At 45.0% G+C, this 20,917-nt stretch overlaps 2 protein-coding genes across 3 annotated transcripts in view; both read left to right on the plus strand.

Moving 5' to 3' along the window:
* LOC113015304 (uncharacterized) overlaps positions 1-20,917 on the plus strand; it is a 325,186-nt gene that overhangs the window by 40,338 nt on the left and 263,931 nt on the right. The gene's annotated exons all lie outside the window — the stretch shown is intronic.
* The window catches only part of LOC113014793 (MTSS I-BAR domain containing 1), a 68,685-nt gene that overhangs the window by 32,800 nt on the left and 14,968 nt on the right, over positions 1-20,917 (plus strand). For both annotated transcript variants that reach the window (XM_026156527.2, XM_026156526.2), the window contains exons 4-7: positions 15,613-15,697; positions 17,234-17,325; positions 17,455-17,529; positions 17,757-17,768. In XM_026156527.2, the coding sequence (XP_026012312.1) occupies positions 15,613-15,697; positions 17,234-17,325; positions 17,455-17,529; positions 17,757-17,768 (264 nt within the window). The remainder of the gene's footprint in view (positions 1-15,612; positions 15,698-17,233; positions 17,326-17,454; positions 17,530-17,756; positions 17,769-20,917) is intronic.

The following is a 20,917-nucleotide window of genomic DNA, read 5'->3' on the forward strand; positions in this document are numbered from 1 at the left end:
CCAAGGCGAAGCGGTCAAAAGTCTGGCTGTACTTCACAGCAAAAGATGCAAACTCAGCAGCCTGCAACAAGTGCTTTAAGCTGATACTGTGATACTGTCAAAGGAGGTAACACCTCAAATCCGATGAAACACCTGGCGACGCATAGCGTTTTTTTAAAAGCCGAGAAATGCGCTGTATTTTATAGCTTGCTGCGAGACCTCACACCGAGCACATCTACTGTGGTGCCTGTTATCGGACCCAGAGTTAGCAACATCCCCCAGAAACCCAAAGAATAGAGTCCTGGCCCCTAGCCCTGCCAGTGTAGCAGAAATGATGAGGATGATGATGCAGCAGCAGCCGTTCTTCTCTGCGTGAGGAGCTTAATGTTGTTTGTGTGTAATTTACGTTGAGTAGGCTAACCACGTTATTACATTAATGCATGTAAGGTGAACTAGCAAACATCATCATAGCTACATGCGGCTGTCTTCTTGTGTGATGGCAGATACTCCCTTCACCCTGGCCAAAAAGGCTAAAATGACCAAAGAAAAAGTGGAAAACAGTTAAACATGAGAGGTTTTTGGACAAAGTTTGTGTTTTTTCCATTGTTTAAGCACTGCTTCCAGCCAAGAGTGATACCATATATGCCCCATAGCTGCAGAAAAGGCTAACACTGTTATCTTTTTACAAAAAACCAGCTGAACATGAGAGGTTTTTGGACCAATTTTGTGTTCTCCATTCTTTAAGCACCAGTTTGAGCACCGTTTAAGCACCGGCACCGTTTCAAAAGTACCGATTTGGCACCGGTATCGGATAAAGCCTAAACGATACCCATCCCTAACTCCATCCATCAGTGGAGGCAGATTTCAAACCATCAAACATTTGTAATAGTGACTGCGACACCTGCAGTGGAAAAGAAAAATGATCTCGATGTGACTTTTGACCACAGATGTGTTTTTATGTCGCAGCAATTGCACCACAGGCTGTGTTTTCTTACTCGGGCTGCAAATCTGTGAAATTGCACAGAAGCTGCTGCAGCAACACAAGAGGCAACAGCGTCTTTACCAGAGAGGTCGAACTCTGAAGTGACACAAGCTTTTAGCATTCAGACTCCCTCTCTGTTGCACGCAAGCACGCACGCACACACACACACACTCAGAGGGCAGTGGGTGTACACCGTGAGCCTGCCAACTCTTTCAGACTACAGATTAGCGGTGAAATAGGAGCTGTGGTTTCGCTTGAGGGGCTGGCAGCAGCTCGGGTCAAACAAATCAAACGCTCACTTTGCTTTGTTTTAGTCTCAGTTCAAAGTGTGTGTGTGTGTGTGTGTGTGTGTGTGTGTTGGCTGAAATCTTTCAAAGATGGGGACGACAGCGTTGGACGCTGTTTTAAAACGTTGGATTAAAGAGCGTCTGATATCAGCCGATCTGGTTTCTGCATTCCTGTTTCTCTGTACATCGAAGCAGGTTTCCACCTGTCTCACGTGTGTGTGTTTGGTCAGTGTGTGTGTGTGTGTGAGGCCTAATGGCTGTGAGGTCGGTTGGTCCCTCTGTCCTCTGAGTTGTTTCATTCATTCTGTTTTTGCAGCTGTCAGAGGAACAACGAAACTGTCCATCTCGTCCATAAATATCTCCACAGATATTCACCTCATTGAGCGAGCTCCTCAGAGGCAGATAAATTGGCCGCTTTGGTTGTGCAATAGTTCACCGACACATGGGAGTTGTAACGAGACCGAATGATGCTGTGCTTTAAATGTGCAGCATTTGGAGAGCTGTCAAAGTTTAGGATGGCTCACAGAACATTTTCCACTCGAGCTAAAATGTCTTTCTAGGATTTTTACCAGGATAACAAACCAAGATTTCTCTTGCTGTCATTGAATTGTTAAACATTTGTAGCTGGGAAACTCTGGTTTGTCATTTTAAACAGCTTTGATTATACTTCTAATCTTTCATGGGTTTTTTGGAAGGCGTGACTGCTCCGTGGTCATAATGTCCAGGTCGCTGTAACAAACGAAACCCTGATAACCGGGTGGTATGGAGCTTGCCATCACCAGTGTGTGATTGTGTGTGTGAATGGGTGGATGACTGGATGTGTAAAGTGCTTTGGGGTCCTTAGGGACTAGTAAAGCGCTATACAAATTGAGTACAAGACCTCCAACATCTCGGTGTAATCAGTCATCTCCTGACTGCAAGTTTGATCCACGGATGTCCCACCTCACATTTGAAAGCACCTGCAGCCAACACGTCACTGCCTGATGCCACAGCGCAGCTTCAGAGGCCTCGTAGTGTCTACGTCTCGATGGGTCACAGCTGCTTTACTCACATGGCAGAGGTAGAATTACACTGAAGGTGTTGGTGGAGGCATGTTAAGGTGAGATGCAATATTCCTGACTTCTGTCTGATAGTCACAGCTGTGATTATAGGCACGAATGAATAACTACACATGAATTCATGAATTCATGAATTCCAGGTCCTAGGTTAACCTCCTAGGACCTGGTGTCCACATATGTGGACGTCACATTTTGGGTTGTCTAGACCAAAATACTAAAATTTGCTCTACAAGGGCCTGATATCCTCGTACGAGGACACTATACCGCCACTGTTCTATCGAAATTTAAAACGAATGTCCTCATATGTAGACCTCATTTTTCTCAGAAACAAAAATCTGGTAATTTTTACATTCATCAGGTCCCATCAGAGAATTAAAAATGCCATGAAAGCGTTCGGGGAGGTTAAAGGAGATTTTGAGAATCTTTTTTTAAAATGTCAAACTCTTCAGCATTTTTTGAAGCCACTTTATAAAAACAATAAGTCTTTCTTTGTTATGATACACACGTTTTTATAAGCAATGTTATTCTGATGAACGCGACCTTTTTTCTTAATAGTGGAACACTTGGAGCGAACACGTGCCACGCGCTCCGTTTTCCTTCCTGCTCAGCGTTCCTGCAGCGGCTCACTGAGCCGCGGTCGGAGCAGCTGACAGGACGGCAGCTGTCTCACCGCTGATGACTGACAGTTATCAGTGTCCGTGACAACCCCGCCCCGCCCCCGTTACAACCGTGTCGGGTCAGCAGATACGACCGCAAAAGGCGCAAACCGTACGACTGCCTGCTGGAATTAGATGACTGAAAATAAAAAATAAAGATAAAACAGCAGATGATGCAAACCAACATGAACTCTTAAAAACATCGTTAAATTGTTGCTGCTCGTCTTGTTGCGTTCTATGAATCCCAACAGCAGCAAACAGCTTTCCAACCTCAGGACGTGACGAGAGAGGGGAGGTGTTATTTAAAGAATCTTAAGCCTTTACTGTATCTCACACACACACACACACACACACACACACACACACACTGCAGAAAGCATCCTAAGACTGCAGCCCTATGTTGGCAGGCATCCTTGGATCGCTCCCCTCCCCACTTCTGTGTGTGGTATTCCAGGACTGTACGACCCCGGTCGCCCCTCCGTGAGATGTGAGGAATTCTGTTTACTCCCTAAAAACACTCCCACTGCGTGTGTCCTCTATCCCAGTTAGGAAAGGCGATTTTGAAAGCTTAAAGATGGAGCAACGACGCTTGAATGTGATCAGATCTGGTGCTGCCACATTCATCGATAACAGATATTCAGACTTTTGCTGCACGTTTTCTTATTGTCAGCGACTTCAAAGCTTCTCATCCAAATGCCCCACAGCCTTTAGGCTAAATATAGAAGTTCAGGTAATGCATCATCTTGTTTCTGTCTCCATGGTTCAGGAAGCCGGACCTCAAGAAAATTGTGAAATTTTTGCACGTTTAAAAAATCAAATGGGCTGAACTCAAAGCTGCACTCATGATATTTCTACTGCAGCGCTCCGTACAAACAGAAGCTCTCACATAAAAAGAGATCAAAGACATCAAGATGTTTGTGTGCTGTGGAGTACTTAATGGGAAATATGAGTTCTTTGTTTCCATTTGAGCTCAATGTGACCTTTGTGACGTGTGGCTAATTGGCAGGAAGTTGGTATTTCGTGCCTCTGCATTAAAGAGATTGACAGCGAGCGACACGTTGACACGTGAGACGTATTGAAGTTGTAAAGTGACCTTGGCTATATGCAGAGAGCGATGCTGACTGATGCAACCACCAGGCAACACCATGCGCCTGATTTAACGCTGCCCATCACCTGATTACTTACTTCTGTCACGCAGCAGCAGACTGACAGGAGAAGCTGAAGTTTTGTGGGACCTTTTAAATGATTTTTGACTTCTTTACGGCTTTTGTGCCGAGTGTGAACTTAATGGCATCACAGCTGTGGTCATGTGTGTGTTACTGACAGGCAGCAAGGGAAAAAAGAGTGAAATCAAAGTGCTAATGTACGGTGATGCCAAACTCTGGGGTTTTGCGGATTAAAGAAGCTGCTGGGATTGCACCTTCATCACATATTGACAGTTTAGTCATAGCAGCCTGCTCTCTGAACTTCCATCCATCCATCCATCTTCTTCTGCTTTATCCGGGGCCGGGTCGCGGGGGCAGCAGCCTAAGCAAAGAGGCCCAGACCTCCCTCTCCACAGCCACCTCCTCCAGCTTATCCGGGGGAACACCAAGGCGTTCCCAGGCCAGCCAACAGATATAATCTCTCCAGCGTGTCCTGGGTCTGCCCCGGGGCCTCCTCCTAGTGGGACACACCCAGAAAACCTCGCCCAGGGGGCATCCTTGTCAGATGCCCGAACCACCTCAGCTGGCTCCTTTCGATGTGGAGCAGCAGCGGCTCTACTCTGAGCCCCTCCCCGATGGCCGAACTTCTCACCCTATCTCTAAGGGAGAGGCCAGCCACCCTTCGGAGGAAGCTCATTTCTGCCGCTTGTATCCGCGATCTCGTTCTTTCGGTCACTACCCACAGCTCGTGGCCATAGGTGAGGGTAGGGACGTAGATCGACCGGTAAACTGAGAGCGTCGCTTTTACACTCGGCTCCCACTTCACCACGACGGACCGGTGCAGCGTCTGCATTACTGCAGCTGCAGCCCCAATCCGTCTGTCGATCTCCGGCTCCCTTCTCCCATCACTCATGAACAAGACTCCAAGATACTTGAACTCCTCCACTTGGGGAAGGAACTCATCCCTGACCCGGAGTGGGCACTCCACCCTTTTCCGGCTGAGAACCATGGCCTCAGATTTGGAGGTGCTGATCCTCATTCCCGTTGCTGTGAACCGTTCCAGTGCGAGCTGGAGGCCCTCACCCGATGAAGCCACTCTCTGAACTTACAACTTTAAATTATTGTGTACTTAAACCACATTTTTGAGAGTTATTTTTATGTGAAATTTCCTTACAAACATCCCATCCTAAAATAATAATTTGTAATTATTTTGTTATGCACACAAGAAGATCCAGATTTTGCAGTCGCGGTAAAGGTGGAGGCACTTTTTAACAGATTTGCACATTTGCTGCCTTTTTTAAAGAGTAAGTTTCCTGTTTGTTGCTCTCAAAGGTCAGAGTTTGGGTACTTTTCTCTTTTTTGATGTAACTAAAAACTGATCTGAGTTGGTCAGAAAACACGAGTAAGAGCAGCTGACAGCATTGCCCAGATGATCCTGCTGTAGCTACAGGTAAACCCACAGAGAGACCAACCCACAGACAACTGAATGCACTGCTGTCACTACAGCAACTGAAAGGAACAAAGTACTGAAACCGTTTTACTGCGATTCAGTCAGAAACACTTTACTGTCATTGACAGTGCGGCAATGCATCAAAAACTAATCTAGTAAACTCAAGAACAGAGCGGACATCAATATGATATTAGATATGACACCAATTATAATTACACTTGGCATGAAATGAAGACACTAAGGGGATGTGGGTTGCAAAGCGGGTTGCAGATACACTGGAATTGGGGCCTAAGGCAGTCCAAAGGGTGTAAATTCTATATAGGGTCTTCTCTGTGAATGTGTGCAAGGGTATGAGCTGATGTTTAGGGTCTGTGGGTTGGATGTGACTTCTTGGCCTGTTAGAACTGAGGCTACAACGTGGTTTAGCTTTTAGTATTTCTTTTTCTTTATCTGTGTTTTTTGTTGTTTGCACCATAACACTTGGGTTTGGGATTAAAGAAGACGAGCAGGGTCGTTGAAGTCTTTGTTTCCTTTTAATTTTCACTTCAATCTTCCAGTTTTCCTTTCTTTTTCTTCTTGTATCCCATCTTCTGTCCTCTGCAGCTCCAGTTGTCGTTGTTTTATTCTTTTTCCTCCTCCTTCATGCTCCAGTTCTCAAAAATAGCTCCCTAGTAGTAACGTCCCTGTAGCAACAAGACAAGAAATATAGTCTCGTTCTACAGGACACTGATTTACTGCCTGTCCTGCTGGGCGTGTGTGTGTGTGTGTGTGTGTGTGAGATGCTTCAGCTGCTCCAGTTCCTCAGCCCAGTTCCACCAGTGTTCGTGTGGAGCTGCTCCTGTGGGAATGCGATGGCTGAGCTCACGTCCCAGTTGGATGGATTTAAATTCCAGTCTTAGATTCCAGGTCACCCACTGTTCACTTCAACACCGCGCTGACGCGGCTCAACATCCGCTGGTTAAAGTGTCGAGAGCGCTCGACAGCGAGGTTCTCGTCTCGGAAAAGTCGGTCAGGAATCTCGATTTTTAAATTGGGGTTGAAAGTGTGCGTGCTGGATTAGAGTCGTGCCCCAGGACACTTCCCAAAAAGTTTTTCTGTCTTTTACCCAGAAAGCTGCCGATGCTTGTGATTGTCGTTTGTGGCGCTGAAAGCTGAAGTTGTTTAAAAAGTATTTCAATGACGTCCAACATGAAGGTCAAACATCATCCAGGAGTTCGTTGAGTAAAATCAAGTCTTTCGCTGTTTTATTCAGTACTAAAGATGCAAATAACCTAATTCAAACGGAGCCAAATAAACATTAGCATAAACTCAAATATCAAAGAACTCTGTTTGAGTCCAGAGTCCACGAATGCACCAAATCCTTCCTCGTTGTGTTCCCAGAGTAGAAAACTTCGGGGCCGTTCTGTCTGCAGAGCAGCGTCTCTGTCTGACCTGCAGCCGGTTCGCTCTGAAGCTCAGACAGAGACGCTGCTCTGTCCCACTGAATTGGGTCAGCTGGGTCTCAATAACACACACACACAACACAGGGCCCGAGTGAGAAGTCGGGTCAATCAGCTTCCACTTAGGGCTGAAAAATCTCAAGTTAAACTCCAACAGGACGAGTCTTCAGTTACCTGGACAGATATCAACAATCATTCACTAAATTCAACCCACATCACACAGGAAAAAGATCACACCGCCACATCAACCACAGGTAACAAAAGCTCCTCTTTAAAGGCAAATAAAGGTCATGAGTAAAATCAAAGTCCTCATAAACCAGGATATTTAGTGGCCTGTATTTATAATTCCAGAAAGTCTTCATTGTCTATGACCTCTTTGAAAGAGGAATATGGTCAACTGCAGCAGCTCGCAGTGTAGAAGAGTAAGTGCTTAGCCATCGGGTCGCTAATGTCGCCTGTGTGTTTGGTGCAGTTGTGTTCTGCTCACCTATCCTGCAGCTTTTTGCTTTACTAATGCTAAAGAAACTGCAGCTGTGACGCTCTAGGCTGTGGATTACAAATGAAGTTTTACAGTTAATAAAATAATTCATAGTTTTTGCTATAGATTATGAGATGACAGGGACGTACAGGAGGAAAGACCCTTTCCTGAGCTCAAGCTACTAATAACACTCAATAATATATCAAAGTGAGAATGTCCATACTAGCTGTCGTCTGAGTTTATGTGACGTACTAATAGCACTGATTCATCAACATGTAAGCAGCGTTTTACTGTTGAGGCTCTGCTGTTTTTATCTACCAGATAAATCTCAGCTGTTCTGAGATGAGAAATGAGAGAGAAAAGGGGCGTGGCTACTGTACCGTTTTGTAGTGGTTTTATTTTCCTCTAATTTTTGACGTCACTGAGCTTTTTAAAGTAAAATCTGCTTTTACCGACTCAAGTAGAAGTGATGTCATATGAAAACATTCACAACAACAATATTATCTCTATAAACAGACATTATTGGGTTATCTCTTTTTACCTGATGAGCTCTTATGAAAGTTATGAGTCTAAAATCAAAGCTATATGAACACAGACAAAAAGAACAATATACACTTATTTATATTCTTCTCATATGTGCATAACATTTTAAACTACACTACGTAGTTATCATCGAACAGCTTCACTGTTGGAGCTGCTGGTTGTTGGAAGAAAACGGATGAGACGAGAGATTGTTCCAATGCAAAGGGATGATTCTGCTCTGTGTTTGGCGCTGGCTGAAGTCTTTTTGTGGTCCAGAGTAATGAACGCTGGCACAAAAAGTTGAATCAGTCTCGTTTGCTCATTATTTATTCAGATAATTCCTGATTTCCGTCAGAATTGTGCCAAATTTAGACCGCATCCTATGTAATCCCAAAGCAGAATCTTATGTTAGGTACAGAAACTTTGTTTTGTATCATCTGTGCTGTTTAACACGTTTCCAGAAGTAGTTTTTGGTTTCTAACTAACGTTACCTGAGAGGTTTTTTTTCCTCATAGGTTGAGATGTCTGAACCTCCTTGTTGATTAGCATGTTTCCTTCATTTCGCTCCGGTCCGGCCTCAGTTTTGATCTCTTTCTCTTCTTGCTGGTCTCTGACTAACAACTAATTTCCTGTGTGGTGTCACGGCCAGGGCTTCTTCTGTCTGAGGGTTTAAACGGGCCGAGTTTGGTCTTCCATGCAGATGAGCTGTTGTGGAGCCTCGGGCCGTTCTGTCTGCAGAGCAGCGTCTCTGTCTGACCTGCAGCCGGTTCGCTCTGAAGCTCAGACAGAGACGCTGCTCTGTCCCACTGAATTGGGTCAGCTGGGTCTCAATAACACACACACACACACACACACACACACACACACACACACACACACACACACACACACACACACACACACACACACAGGGCCCGAGTGAGAAGTCGGGTCAATCAGCTGCATTTGACCAATAACTGATTGACTGATTGTGACCCTGCAGGAAGAGCTCTAGCCTGCTAACACATGAAGTTCATCTGAACTGTGACTAAAAATCAAACCTTTGTACTGTTTGTGATGAAAGTTGACAGATTAGTTTCCTTACTCAGCTATTTTTCTAAAATGATCTCCTTTCGTTTGTTCTGCTCAGCATTTGCACTCAGTTAAAAGGTTACTAAAGTCAAATGTGTGTGTTGCAGTGCTGATTATTGATCTACAGTGTTTGTGTGAGTTACCCAGTTTTACAGAGAACTGCTATAGCGAGGTCTGCCTTGTTTTCATACACACCACTCGCCTTGTGGTGCTCAAATCTCTTCAAGAAAAGGACAAATGAAAAAAATATACATTTGCAATCCCGACCCAGTTACTCAGAAAACACACAAACCTTGTTCTGAGTAGTTTCATGTAGGAACCATTTGGTTTCTGGCGAATTACAACCTGCCAACCCAAAGAACTGTGCAGCCAACTAACATCACAGCCCAGCTGAGGGGACGCCACGGACGTTTACATCATGTCACACTGAGCGTGATCCCAGCGTTTCTGCCAGAAGAGCTGTTAAGCTTGGCGGCTTCGGCCAGCACGTTCGGGGTGTGGATGGAAGGCAATTTTATGTTTTTATGTTTTGTGGCTCCACCAATCCACTAAAATGTAAATTGTGGGGTACAGATGGGAGAGCAGAGCTGTGTTGACATCGATGCGTCTCTGTGCACACAGACGTGAGAAAAAGACACTAGGAAGTTAATTTTCCACTTTATAGCCTGGAGCAGTGTGAACGCAACAGATCACAGTTTACAGCCATAAAATACAGCAAAGTGACCTAATCTACTGTAATTATACCACTGCATCAGTGCATCTGATGTGTGCGGATAGATCAAAGAGTATTGAGCTGCTACATGTGTTTTATGTCTTAGTAGTTTTCCCAAGCTGCTTTTATGTGTAATATGGCAATAATGGATTACTAACATACAGAGTTCTAGAGTAGTGTCACTACTACGGAGCTCAGACACACACTCTAACTCCTCCAGGATGGCTCATCAGTGTGTGAAGGTTTGCGGTCTCCCAGCACGGTCTCAAGAGCCTGGAGGAGATTTCAGGAAACGGGCAGTTACTCTAAGAGAGCCGAACAGGCTGCAAAAGGTCTTTAACCCATCAACATCTGTATCTGCATCACTGTGTAAGGAGGAACAGGATGAGCACTGCCAGAGCTACAAATGACCTCCACAGGCCACTGAGTAATCAGAAACAGACTTTATGAGGGCCGGACGTCCTCTGGTGGGCCCTGTGCTCACTGTCTGGCACCGTGGAGCCAGACTGGCATTTGCCACAGAATACCAGGTCCACCACTTTCCACCCTGAGCTCATGTGACAGACCTGAAAGGGGTCTGCCTGTAACATTAAACATGACTGGTTTGGTGGCGATTGTCCGAGGAGGCATATCCATGGAGGGACATACAGATATCTGCAGGCTCAACAACAGCACTCTGACTGCCCTTACTTAGCCAAAGGAAATCCTTGGAGCAATTTTTAGACCCTGCGCTGGTGCAGTGGGTTAGGGTTCATTTCCTAGAGGAGGAAGGGACTGATACCACTGACTGGCCCCATCAGCTCAGTGATGCCCTGGTCCCGATCTGGGAGGAGATTCCCAGCAGACCATCCATCGTCTCATTAGGAGCATGTCCCAATATTGTCAGGCGTCCACAGCAGCTTGTGGCGGCTGCAGAAACTACTGAGCAGCATTTTGAGTTGCTCATGGAAACTTTGGCAAAGTGAACTAACCTGCTGCATCTTTTTTTACTTAGATTTTTGAGTTGTTTTTGTATTCAGCTTGTGTAAGTTGATCATTTTCATCAAAATATGTGGCATTGTTTCCTTCCTAAAACGTTACCTAGTCCATATCATTATAGATATATATGCATGTTTTTCCCCATTGTTTTCAAAGTGTTCTTTTAATTTATTTGCACTTTAAACACATCTTATAATCAAGAGAAGCCAGACATCTCTGCAGCTGATTTCTCTAAAACTAGGCAACGGTTTGGGTTGATAAACAGCACTAAGAGCAAGTGGTAAAGCCTTTTGTCAAGAGAGACAGCGACTTGGAGATCCTGCCAGGATCACCACATCCACATAAACAGGTGTCCTCGCATTAGTAGTTTTAGATTTGATTTGTTTAGATTCGTACCAGGCTCTTTACAAATCAGAAGAACAGTTTGTGTACACAAAGTGAATGATGATCTGACTTAAAGGACTCTCGCCTCTTGGCTTGAATGTGAATTGTAACGCTTCAGATCATTGATGCTGCCTCCTAAAATAAAGAGAGTGCACTGTTAGTCACGCTATCTCAGACTGTGGTGGTCCTGAGAAATTGAGGATATGAGGTCAAAAAAGGTTGAAAGACGGGGAGTTACAGTGTGTGTGGAAAGCTGCCCAGCCAGCACTCAGGCCAAATGTTTGTAGATGAAATCATTTTCACAGATCTGCACGATTCAGATCGCCAGTGAGAAGCCATCTCGGGCCTTTTGTCCTGTAAGAAAACCTGCCATGTCAGCTTTATCAGCACGTCTGGCTCACATAGACCTTCAAAAGTGAGCTCATTTGGAGGTCTGCTTTCTGACTTTGACTCTATTGTTGTCGTAAAATCTTTGCCGGAGAAGCCCTGCAACAATTCTGACAAATTATATTTTGCACCACCACCAGAGATGGCGGGTGAGAAATTTGGCCTGGACCGATTCTGAAGTGTGACATCTTGTTTCTCAGAGGAGGGCAGCAGAGACGAGGAGATGAGGTGAGAAGAGAGGAGGCAGCACCTCCTCTGAATGTGAGAACAGACGAGAGAGAGGATGGGAGTGATGGAGAGACGGTGTGAAGGAGGGCAAGAGGAAAGTGGAAGAGGAGGTGGTATTTGGAGTGAACAGAGCTTCTTAAAGAAATGGCTAAATCAAACATGGATGAATGGCTGATGGACCGTACAGCCCCGAGGCTTCAGGGTTCAAGAAACCGTCAATAACATCAACAGAGCCCTAAGAATTTCTTCCAAAATAAAATAAATCAGGTCAAGTTAGGGTTCAGCTCTCCACTTACTTTGGTGCTGGAGTAATTTTGGGAGCCAGGAAAACTTTGCGCTTACGTGTCTTTCCAGGAATCATGACACGGTTATTTAAAACCTCTACAAACTTTGTTGTGAACAGTTTATGGGACAACTTTTCTTTTTTCTTTTTTTTTACTGTCTACAACCAAAAGAAGCAAACAGCTCACTGTGTGCTCCCAGAAACACCACACGACAGAGGTTTAGGGTCAGAAAGCCAGTCTTTAAAGTGTTTTTAATACATCTTTGCAATTGAAACTATCTGTAAACATAAAAATAGTTTTAGTGCTGAAACCTTATCAAACTTGGAACTGACACATTTTGGTCCTTTTATCAACCACAGCCTGATCTTTATTTGCACTTGGTTGCCGTACATTTCTTCCACTTCACTCACACAAGTTGATTGACCCGTTAAGCTCAGCTGACGGGAGCGGCACTAACATTGTCATGCTTGTTGCAGTGTCTCTGCTATGAGCCTCTTTTCACGCAGCTTTCTTCTACACGTTGATGTGGTTCAGCTTCCCATTTGGGACTTTGTTTCGTTTTCACTTGCTGAGAATTCGGCATGGAAGATTTAATCATCAGCAATCCATCATAGACACACATGTAGGGTAATGTTATTTCATCTTATATGTGCGCTGGGAGCAGGACGGCTCGTCCTCACTGTGCCTTCGATGGCTCTGAGGAGCTTAAAGAGAAGGCAGAAAAGAGACATAAGGGTGTGACAGAAACATGTCGGAGAGAAGACGAAGAGGAAAGGAGGAAGGCATCGGGAAGGGAGAGGAGTGGTGCATTGCAGTGTTCACCCACCCAGCCAACTCGTGTGTTTGCTCAGTATACTTGTGAGGGCTCTTCCTGATGATATTCCTTCCAGAAGTTAAAGAGTAAGCAAGTCCACAATACACGATATTAAAAGACAAGAATTTGCTAGTCAGGATATTAAGAAGTGAAGAATTCAGGAGAGGTTGAAGTCAAAGCTGGAGAGGAATGTGGTTGTTGATGGTCTTCACATGTACAGGAAGGCGAGTGCTGGCGTGTGTTGGAGGAGCTGCTGGATCTCCAGGCTGCCAGGCTGAGTTGTGGTGAACTTTTCCCCAGGAGGGAGTGTTCTGTCTGGGGGAAAGAGAAGATGACCATCTGGCGCCTGTGGAGCTTCTGCTGCGCTGACAGTCAGCTCCCCGACACCCTGCCAGAGTGTCCCTGAGCAAGACACTGGGGGTTGAATCCCGTCCATTTCTGGAGTTGCTGAAATTGCTTTATTAACTTGGTTAAGTTATCAAATGTGTTTGCCTTGTTTTCAGTCTTGAATACAGAAGGATATTTATTTAGCTCATGTTTTCATGGGTTTGTTTATCGAGTGGCTGTGTGGGAGAAGGTGCAGCTACCTTCTTTGTCCTTTAATAACATCTCAGATTACACAAAGTAACAGCGAACTCTGACTCGGCTTAAATTCACAGAAGAATGTCAGCCAGTCCAAGATACTTGGAACAAGCTTTCTACCAAGTAAGCTGATGAAGAAATCCGGTGTTGTTGTGCGCTCACACTAAATATTATCCAAGTCATCATTTGTAGAAGTGCAAAGAGTCAAATCCAGGAGTTTCCCTTAGCTTGTAGCAGCTAATGCAGCGTGGCTGTGATGGTGGTGTAGATTGCAGCTCGGCACGTCTCTAGAATCTCTCATGAATGTTCACCTGAGCTGAGATCTGGGTGACTTTGAGGACAATGGATTATTCTGAATTCTGGATCATGCAAAGCTACTCTAGCAGACTCCAGTGGTAAGAAAATCACAGCTGTACATGAGTGGAAGGGCTCACATTTGGATGTATTTTTGATGCTGTGCAGATCTAATGCACGAGCGAAAGATGTCAGACCCACACAGAAGTACGAGTGCTCTGCAGTTCAGTCATTTCGACAAGGTGTGTGTGTGTGTGTGTGTGTGTGTGTGTGTGTGTGTGTGTGTGTGTGTGTGTGTGTGTGTGTGTGTGTGTGTGTGTGTGTGTGTGTGTGTGTGTGTGTGTGTGTGTGTGTGTGTGTGTGTGTGTGTGTGTGTGTGTGTGTGTGTGTGTGTGTTTACATTCTCCTAGAGATTTGCTCCATATAACACAAGCTGATGACATACAAGTGTTGTATTCATCAGTTGTTTTTGCTATCTTAGGTAAGGGGAATAATTCTGTTTGTACACATTTAGCATCCCTGCTGATTATAAACAGGATAAGTTATAGCTTGTCAAAGCTTGTGGTTTGTGTTTACCTGTTATGTTGAGGATGGTGGTTGCATGTTTTTACTATAATCCATTAAGGGTTTATTACTTGCTACACTCAGTGGGTGCTTCCTTAGGGTCTGGTGCTGGATTGGACCTGTGTTGGCCATCAGAATGACCTGAATTCTTCATGGCATAGATTCAACAAGGTGCTGGAAACATGTAAGATATTCTGGTCTAAAACCACGTGACAGAATCACACAGCTGCTGCAGATCTGTCAGTTGCATCCATCATGTGAATGTCCTGTTCCTGCCTTGAAGGTGCTCGATTGGATTGAGATCTGGTGACTGTGAAGGTCATGTTCAAGAAACCATTATGAGATGAACTTTGTGACACAGCGCGTTATCCTGCTGGAAGCAGGCACTGGGTACACTGAGTACTCAGACAGCCTGGGGCATTTAAATGATACTGTGTTGGTACTGAAGGGCAGAACCTGTGCCAAAAGAAGTGTTCACATCACACCACCAGCAGGAGCCAGAACCACCAATAAAAGGCAGGATGGATTTACCATCAAAATGTTGCAGCAGGATCAAGACTCATGAGACCAGGCGGTGATTCTTCAGTCGTCTGTTGAGTCTGTGAGAATTGTATCCTCAGTTTCCTGTTGTTAGCTGAGTGCAGCGGCGCTCGGTGTGGTCTCTGTGCTATAGCCAGTCTGCTCTAAGGTGCGACGTGTTGTGCGTTTTCAGACGCTCTTCTGCACACCTCAGTTTTCACTGGTCAGTATTTGACTCGCTGTTGCTTCTTATCAACTCAAAGCAGCCTGACCTTTCACTTCTGTCTTCTGGTATCAACAAGGCATTTGCTCCCAGGGAAACTGCAGCTCACAGGATATTTTCTGTTTTTTAAACCTTAGAGATGGTTATGAGGGGAAAGTCATCAGTTTCTGAAATACTCAGACCAACCTGTCCGACACCAACAACAACGTTCAGTCCTTTAAATCACCTTCCTTTAACATTCTGATGCTCAGTCTGAACTTTAGCCGCTTGTCTTGATTACGCCTAAATTCATCGAGTCGCTGTGACTGCTTTTCGAGCAGGTGAAGGCTTGTAGCTAATAAAGTTGCATGTGAGCATCTATGGTATTGATAAGGTTTCTTATTTGGAGGAAAACCTGTTTCAGCTTATTTAGAGGTTAAATAAATAGATGATAGGCAGAAACACAGGATTTACAAGTGCAAGAGCTGCAAGGGTGATTTTAGTTGTGAGTTTGCGTCATGTTGAAAGTCTTCCAGTGATCTGCAGCTCCCGGTCTGACTGACAGATTGTCCTCTGTGTCTGTGTGTTTGCTTTCAGGGGGGACCCGGGACATCGGTTCAGCCCTCACCAGGATGTGCATGAGGCATCGCAGCATCGAGGCCAAACTACGCCAGTTCTCCATGTGGGTAGATCTGTGTGTGTGTGTGTGTGTGTGTGTGTCTGTCAGATGAACAGGAGTGGCCTGTCCTCCCAGTTCTCCATGGCAACCTGCTCCTCTGCCTGCCTCAGCTTTTAGATCCTCCATCCTGGTCCATCAGTCTCTGACTCAATCTAATGACATCATCGTGGCTGAAAATAATTATCCAGATCGTTTTTATAAATACACCCTCGTCCATCTTTGTGCCGCCTTCTTTCTGCTTTTACGAATCCTCCTTACACTCTTCATCACTCATGTTTTACATCCACGTGACCGCAGAGTGCAGTATCAGCCCCAGTCAGTCCTGCTGTGACCACATCCTTTCACCAGCTTTCTTTCCAAGAGCCTGTAAACCTCACCTACCGCTCCTCCTGATCAAAATCAGCCTTCCTCTTTTTCATTTTGCCTTCGCTGCATGAGTCCATTAACTCCACCCGTATGAAAGCAGAGAGTCTGAGAGATTGAAGCTGTAAGATGGGACCTCCAGCTGACTCTGTGAATAGGGATGCAGTAGCAGGAGGATGCAGGGTTCACCTCTGTTAATAAAGTATGATGTGTCACGGCAGACATCCAGTTATTTTCTATATGGCTAAGCAAAGCGTCCCAGATGCCCTTCACCCAACCACCTCCTCCCTCCAGCTCCTCGGTGGGGAGGTGTTTCCTGGCCACATGGGATGTAAAATCCTCTTATTGTCACATTATACAGTATCAGGCTGATAAATCTTAAATAAGTGGCCGTGACCTCAGCAGTCATTTAACTTGGGAATGAAAGCTAATTGGTCCCTTTTCAGGGTTTTTATTCTCTACTTGTAATCACAGTATTTATTCTAGACCAACGTTTCTGAGACTGTGAGGCTGCTGCTGGTGTGCAGATGACCAGGGGGAAACACAGGAGTGAAACTAGTGTTGGACTTCCTTTTAATGCTGGACATATGCACAGCAGCTCATGTAAATCCCAGTAAATATGACCTCATAATATCTAATGGCTCCTGATCTCTGTCAGCCTTTAATTACTAAATGGAAAAATGACCTCAGAATAAATCCTCCTACAAACTGCTTTATGAATCAGCTCTCTTCTTCATTCAAGAAACTGAATACATATGCTTGTGTCAAATTATTGGTAAATCCAAACTTCTTAGAAGTGGCATCCTGGGAATGATCTCCATGCACCAGTTTACTGGTGATCGAGCCCCAACGGAGGCAGAGAGGCTCATGCATGCTCCGGATGCTGTATGCACACTTAAATCTGATCTGTATGCTTAAAAATATAAAGTCCTTTGATTTCTGCACGTGCGTCAGTTCTGTTAGGAAGAAACCGCTGCAGCTAATCACTCTGCTAATGATGCCCACACACACATCTGCATTAATTCCCCACAGATTTAATCCGGCCTTCATCTTTAATTTGATTTGTGTTGTGTGGTCTTTGTTTTTGTCTGCAAAAGGAACAGATTTAACCATACGTGGTGTGTGTGTGTGTGTGTGTGTGTGTGTGTGTGCGTGCGTGTGTGTGTGCGCTTTCAGGGTGTTTCTGGACTGTCTGATCAACCCTCTACAGGAGCAGATGGAGGAGTGGAAAAGAGTCGCCAACACTCTGGATAAAGACCATGCCAAAGGTTTCATACACACACACACACACACACACACACACACACACACACACACACACACACACACAACCTCTACATGCATCTCAAACTTCACACGCTGTTTGCATTCACACCGTGTTTGTGTGCGTTTTCCAGAGTACAAGAAAGCCCGTCAGGAGATCAAGAAGAGATCATCAGACACTCTAAAGCTGCAGAAGAAAGCTAAGAAAGGTTTGTCACGTGTGGGTTCACTGCATAAAAAACTGCGGCTGAGGGGCTGCGATATTTTGCTGCAACTTGAAACTGTTTAAATTAAACACTTTGTGGTATTTGTGGGAAAATTCAATCAGTAGTTGTTTTATAGGGTGTAACTGGCATGGAGCAATGTGCAGATGTAAAAGCTAATATCATGTTTTTATGTGTTTCCTTTGGCGTCCCATCATGCTTTGCTCGTCCAGCTGATGTTTTCGGTAAGTACACACCCATCTATCCACCTTTCTAGCTCTTCTCAATAATGCAAAAGGCTCAGGAGACTGGTGTTTTCCATTTTTACTTCTCCAATGTTTAGTCTGAGTGGTTTTAATATTTCAATAATAAAAAAAGTGTGTTAAAGTTTTCCACGATAATCCAGAGGGCGAGCTTAGAGGGTTGTGAATATATCAACATGGTGAATATGAGACAGTCGCACTCTGACACCTCCAGCTCAGTTTGAGTTTGACATCCAGCCCACTTCGGTCGGCTGAAACATGTTCCCACGCTGTTTAGATGTTTGTGTGACTCACACAACAAAGACTAGAGGCACACTGAACGAGAGTCTTCAAAGGAAATATTTTCATGGCTCGTTCAGTAAAACCGTGTCAACCAGTGTGACTCAGCCCCGAACGCAGCACACGACAGGGTCAGCACCAAATGTTTGGGGTTGTGGAGAGGCTCAGTCAAGCAAGGGAGTTCAAACATCTTGGAATCTTCTTCACATGCGATGGGAAGTCGGAGAGCATTGGATTGGTGAAGCCACTGTGAAGAGAGCGTTGCTCAAAGGTGCACCGTTCGATTTACCCGTCCATCGACTCTTCACCTCTGGTCACAAAGTCTGGGTAATGACTGAAAGAGTCATGTTGTGACGCCTCAGCTGATTCGGATTCAGAGTAAACAGACTACAGGTGTGAAAACGTCCTTAGTTTCATCTGAAGGGTGGGTGGGCTCGGGCTTAGCGATAGGGCGATGAGCTCGGACATCTGGAGGAATCCGGAGGAGTAGAGCTGTCGCTCCTGCAGCGTCAAAATGAGCCAGTTAAGGTGGCTCGGGCTGAATAGATTACTTATCTCATCTGGAATAGGAATGCTTTGGGAACCCCCAGAGGGAACTGGAAAGTTTGCTTAGGGTGCCGCCACCATGACTTGACTTCAGATAAGTAGAAGAGGGCGGGCGGATGAACGGACGCTGACAGAGCTGCTGAGGTTATCCAGCATGTTTGAGGTGTGATGAAGAAGTTTGGAAAACAGCTCCATAAAGACCAAAAGCCCTTATTAATGTAAAATGAACTGAGCTCCTGTTCAGCATCGTCTTCTCGGGCATGCTTCCACGCTGATGCTATTTTCAGATAACAACCTGGAGGTCCACGTTAGCAACGCCCTCAACAGCTCCATCTAACAGCAGTGAACACAGTACGTGCTGAATCCTGTGTAAAGCCCCGTTACCTGTGCAGACTGCGATTTCAACCGAGGACCTCAAACTTGAGAGAGCAGAGATCGATGAGGATCATTGTAGATGATGAGAGCTATAACACAGCCGATATCAGTGGTCTGTCTAAATGCAGTGATATCAGGATCTAGTTTGATCATTCACAGTTGTAGATGATGCTCCTCCAGGGTCAGGCTGTTAATGCAGAGTAAACCTCTTATTTGCAGGCTCTTAGAGCTGATAGCATGACCGCTGACTTGACTAAATTGTTCTAAAATAACTTTTAGGATAGCATGAAGTCCAGTGGAATTACAGGAATGTGATGTGGCAATATTACTTCTTCACTCTGCCCGCTGAACTCCAAAGGACTACGAGTAAACACCAAAACAGGCTCTGCTTTTAGAACAAGTAGTCCCAGTCTGAGCAATCGCACTGAAACGAGCCTTATTATGACTGGAAACAAAAGCTCGTTGTTGCTGCCAACAAAGGACTCGATGGTTTCCAGCTTTGAATTGAGCTTCTAAGACAAAACAAACAGGAACCAGGGTTGACCCCAGAGGAACCTCAGATGTGGTCAGACTGCTTCAGTCCTCAGGTCCTCCCAGCCTGTTATTACTGCACGAGAGGAAACTCCCTCTGCACTGGAGTGGATGTCACGAGGGAAGAGGACATGGAGAAGTTTCAAGGAAGGAAAAAAAGAGGTAGAGGAACTTGAGCTGGAATGAAATGAATGTAATGACAGGAGACTGGAAAATGAAGGGAAAGCTCTGAGTAAGAGTTAATATTATGAGAAACAGATTGAGGGAAACCACCTTAAGAAAGGTTTTTTATTTATAGCGCTGGCTTTGAGCACGGGAACTCGGAATGGATCGAGTTTAAACAGGAAAAGGTGAAAGAAACTGTTGATGCGAAGCTGGAAACAGCACAGCTGGTCTAAAGCGGTGGGTCATGTGTGAGGTGAGCTCCAGTACCCCATCATAGACACCACCATGTAGTGCTGAATTTAATTGGGTGTTATGGTCCTCTATAGATTTTATTATAGTATCACATGGGATCCTGGAGTTGCTGGAGTTTGAAAATCCAGTTTTGTAGCTGACAGTTTGCACCAGTTTGTCTTCATGTCTCTTTTAAATTCAAATATGTGGATGTGTTTTATATGTGTGTGTGTGTGTGTGTGTGTGTGTGTGTGTGTGTGTGTGTGTGTGTGGCTAAAAAAATTAAAAACCTAGCAACTGCAGGTATCCAGGGTACAACAGAAATAATGTGCTGCTTCGTTGAAGGGTCACCACCGCAGATCATATTCCACTAGCATCTTGTAAATCTTCCCTTTTACTCTCATTCTTTATTTATCCAGGTGAAAAGTGATTTGTGATGAGATTTAAATCTAATTTCCAAGAGACACCTGGGCAATTGTCTCCACCCACTCCACCTTGCCTGCACTCTTGTGCATTGACCTTTTGCTTTGGGTGTTTGACTCCAGGTATTTAAACTCATCCCATTAAGATTTGAATTATTATTGCATCAGTTCCCAATAACAATTATCCGAAGGAATCTTAAAAATCAGAGAAAGTAAGATCCTACAATGAGAGAGCGAGAGAGAGAACCCGAATGACCAGGCGATGTCTTGGCGATGGCAAAAACTCCCTTTTAACAGGAAGAGACCTCAGATCCAGGTTCAGGGAGGGACAGCCATCTGCAGCGACCAACGAGGGGCGAGAGGACAGAAAGACCATGAACCGGTTAGGTTATTGGGTTTGGTAAATGCAACGTTCTCACGCAGACCCCTGATTGCATTACAGTGGAACTCCATGTTGTCCAATCCTTTGGAGTGCACAAGCTTGCAAAAAAATCTGTTGTCTTGGGATTGTGGGTCTTCTCAGTTTGACCTGTATCGAAAAGGCTACGCAAAGGTCAACAGAGGACACGAGGATGAGGAGAA

The sequence above is a fragment of the Astatotilapia calliptera genome, chromosome 22 (genome assembly GCF_964374335.1).
Source record: "Astatotilapia calliptera chromosome 22, fAstCal68.1, whole genome shotgun sequence".
Lineage (NCBI taxonomy): Eukaryota > Metazoa > Chordata > Actinopteri > Cichliformes > Cichlidae > Astatotilapia > Astatotilapia calliptera.